Source organism: Seriola lalandi, unplaced genomic scaffold (genome assembly GCF_002814215.2).
Source record: "Seriola lalandi dorsalis isolate HSWRI2012SDOR001 ecotype SW California unplaced genomic scaffold, Sedor1 jcf7180002055009, whole genome shotgun sequence".
Lineage (NCBI taxonomy): Eukaryota > Metazoa > Chordata > Actinopteri > Carangiformes > Carangidae > Seriola > Seriola lalandi.
The window spans coordinates 16618-20368 of record NW_019525552.1 but is presented as its reverse complement, the minus strand read 5'-3'; the positions used below and the strand labels follow the sequence as shown (position 1 = coordinate 20368).

The 3751-nt window shown below is 46.9% G+C and overlaps 2 protein-coding genes across 3 annotated transcripts in view; one reads left to right on the top strand and one right to left on the bottom strand.

Annotated features, from left to right (window-relative positions):
* Nucleotides 1-1599, top strand: part of LOC147817150 (C-type lectin domain family 10 member A-like) — a 5375-nt gene extending 3776 nt beyond the window's left edge. The window contains exons 2-4 of the mRNA XM_087171577.1: nt 7-267; nt 743-852; nt 1052-1599. Coding sequence (XP_087027703.1) covers nt 7-267; nt 743-852; nt 1052-1208 — 528 coding nt within the window. The 3' untranslated portion in view covers nt 1209-1599. The remainder of the gene's footprint in view (nt 1-6; nt 268-742; nt 853-1051) is intronic.
* LOC111647845 (RPA-related protein RADX) overlaps nt 1371-3751 on the bottom strand; it is a 9559-nt gene continuing 7178 nt past the window's right edge. For both annotated transcript variants that reach the window (XM_087171563.1, XM_023397517.2), the window contains exon 19: nt 1371-3193. In XM_087171563.1, coding sequence (XP_087027689.1) covers nt 3069-3193 — 125 coding nt within the window. In that variant the 3' untranslated portion in view covers nt 1371-3068. The remainder of the gene's footprint in view (nt 3194-3751) is intronic.

Sequence of the window (3751 nt, the reverse complement as noted above, 5' to 3'; positions counted from 1 at the left end):
CTGGAGTCTAAATGTGATATTGGTCCTTACGAAGTCAGAGGTGCAAGAGGACACAGATGTCTCTCTGATGTAATTGTAGACCTGTCTTACAGACTGTCTGTCTGTCTCTCAGCTTCAGTGGTGGACGGCTGCTGTCCTCTGGGTTGGGAACTCTCTGGCACCACCTGCTATCTGTTCAGCAGGACACCTTTGGCCTGGCCGGACGCTAGAGACTGGTGCAACGGACACGAATCTCACCTGGTCATTCTCAACACTGAGGAGGAGTGGGTGAGACAGCCTGTCTGCCTCTCTGTCTGTCTGCCTGCCCATCTCTCTGCCTGCCTGTCTCCCTGTCTGTCTCTCTGCCTGTTTGTCTCTCTGCCCGTTTGTCTCCCTGTCTGTCTCTCTGCCTGCCTGTCTCCCTGTCTGTCTCTCTGCCTGTTTGTCTCTCTGCCTGTTTGTATCTCTGCCTGTTTGTATCTCTGCCTGTCTGTCTCTCTGCCTGTCTGTCTCTCTGCCTGTTTGTCTCTCTGTCTGTCTGGTATAAAACAGTGTCTTCTTTGTAAAAACTTAAAAAATCACTGTCTTGTAAAGAAGTTGTTTGTTGTGCGTGAACAGCAGAGCAACGTCTTTATGAACCTTTTGAGAACTTTGACTTCTGTCTGTCTGTCTATGTCTCTCTCTGTCTGTCTCTCTCTCTGCCTGCCTGTCTGTCTCTCTCTCTGTCTGTCCGTCTGCCTGCCTGTCTGTGTCTCTGGTGCAGGACTTTGTGACCCATCACGGCTCGGGCACCTTCTACTGGGTGGGTCTGACCGATGGGAGAACGGGGAAATGGGAGTGGGTCAACCAGACGCCGTACGTCATGAACCGCAGGTGAGCGGCAACCAGGATTTATTTTTAAATTAGGGGACTTTTTTAAACATTTTTAATATATTTTATTAAATGTTACAACATTGACACTTTTCTGAATCTGTGGGACATTTTACAGAAGTATTTACAGAAATTCACTCCGATAAATGTTACAACAGGTAAAGGCCTGAGACAAACACACCTGTGTGCTTTGTGTTTGCAGGCGCTGGAAACCTGGTCAGCCTGACAGCTGGACGGGTCACGGTCTCGGCCAGGGAGACGAGGACTGCGCTCACCTTCACACCGACGGACGCCTCAACGACCTGCACTGCTCCACCAGGCTGCGCTACATCTGCCAGAGACGCAGCCAGCACACCTGAGCACACCTGAACACACCTGCAGCTCCACGTCTGCCGCAGGACTGTGGTCCTGGACGTGTCGTCTCTGGTCTCAGATCAGCATCAGCGTCAGCGCAGGAGTCTGTGATCACGTCGATAATGTTGCACCTCTGACTCAAAGTATCTGATGTGTGTGTGTCTATATGTGTGTGTGTGTGTGTGTCAATGTGTCTATATGTGTGTGTGTGTGTGTGTGTGTGTGTCTATGTGTCTATATGTGTGTGTGTGTGTGTGTGTGTGTGTCTATATGTGTGTGTGTGTGTGTGTGTGTGTGTGTGTCTATGTGTCTATATGTGTGTGTGTGTGTGTGTGTGTGTGTCATATCTGATTCCTTTGAGCTCGTGTCCAAAAACTATTAAAACACATCAGTGAGTCTCAGTGTCACGTTCCTTCATCACCATGAACACGCACGCACGCACACATACACTCACACACACATACACACACACACATACACTCACACACACATACACTCACACACACACACATACACTCACACACACATACACTCACACGCACGCACGCACATACACAGACCTGATTTCCGTCTTCAGTAGGAACCAATGATCTGCAGACAGAGGAGGGAAATCAGAGAGAGACGGACTGACACGATCAGAAAAACATCAAATATCTCCCGCCTCCTGTTTGAAAAGATGATGTCATCATCAGCTGACTGATGCTCAGACAGAAGCGGGACGATTCAACAGGATTTATTTGACGCTGCTGAACTCAGGAAAGAACAGCTGACACACAAACTACAAGGTTTTTAAAATACAAGACAAAGAATCATCAGACACAACGTGAGAATTCACCGAGGCTCTGATCGACTTTCTGACACTAAAATATCATTTAGAGATTTTTTTCTTGTTCCAGCTTCAAACTGAACAAACAGCAGAAATGAAACCAGGGACGAGGTCAGTGCTTCACAAACACTGAGGCTCCGACGACCAAGAGGAAATATAAAAATGGAATTTTTCAGCTGGAGAAAAACTAAATCCTTCAGCTCTTTAAGTTTTGGTTTAAAATAATCAGTCGTGAGGAGTGAGCCTGTGAAAGACTCATTTCAACATTCAGGTCGGTAAAACCCCCGAAAACAAACACCTCAGACATGAACGCCGTGAACGCCGTGAACGCCGTGAACGCCACGTCCTCTGTGGCAGCAAATCTTCTGACCATCACAGTAATAAAAACAGCAGCAACTTTTGGATCCTGGTTGAGGAGCGTCGACGCTCGGAGACACAGACGAGAGAAGATGAAATACTGCGTCAGGTTTCATCAGCTCTTCCTTTTTATTTAAAGTGTCCAGCTTCATGTTACAGCCCAACAATTAGTGTCATTACTTCATATGTGCTAATGACATACAAATAATGATAACTTTATTCAGCTTCTTGTTTCTAACATCATAACAACAGTAACTCCACCCTGTAATTATCAAACAGGTCCTGAATAAAACTGACAAATACATTTCTCTTCTTCCATCATTGACACTATATAAACTAAATATATGTGCTGATGTTTAGACTCAATACTTTCACTGTGATTGGAGGGTTGTAACAGAAAGTGTTAAGTCCCACTGACACCTGTCAACGACCATCTGCCAGAACAGCTGCCGTCGCTGGTTCTTTTTAAATGTAGTTAAAAAACTACAACTCCCAAAACGAACACGCAGTAAAGTGCAGCAGCATGTGTCATAAATTAACACAGCATCAAATAATTAGAAATATTATAAATTAACAAGTATAAAAACTGTCAAACCTAAAAGTTACAAATAAATTAAACAACTTCAACTCCCATCAGGTGTCTGTGTGTGTGTGTGTGTGTGTGTGTGTGTGTGTGTGTGTGTCAGTTAGGCAGGTGAAACGCTCGGCTCAGGATGAGTTCAGTTGTGGCTCCGCCCAGGTGACACGCCTCCAGGACACACACCAGCCTCTGATTGGTCAGCTGGGCTGCCATGCCGATGAGGTCAGCTGACAGAGAGAAAGGAGGGTGACCTTCATCATCATCATCATCATCATCATCATCGTCGTCGTTCCTCATGTGTAGGTGGACTGTCAGTGTTTGTCATTTCTACAGAGTGAGGACACTTCTGAGGGCTCTCACAACTATAGAGAGACAAACGTGCGTGTGTGTGTGTGTGTGTGTGTCTGTGTGTTTGTGTGAGTGAGTGAGTGAGTGTGTGTGTGTGTGTGTGTGTGTGTGTGTGTGTGTGTGTGAGTGAGTGAGTGAGTGTGTGTGTGTGTGTGTGTGTGTGTGAGTGTGTGTGTGTGTGTGTGTGTGTTTGTGTGTGTGTGTGTACCTCTCAGTCTCAGTGTGTAGTAGTCCTCGATGGCGTAGTCAAACCCCTCAGGTGTCACTCTTCCTCCCATTGCCACGGTGACTGCCTGCTCTTCCCTGTGGGTGTGGTCATAACGCATCGGTAGCGTCTCTACGGCGACGGGCGGGAAGGTTGGAGAGAGCGGAGCGGTGACGAAAGACGAGGTGTCGTCATCGTCGCTGTCGTCTTCATCAGCGTTTGTGTTTTCTAG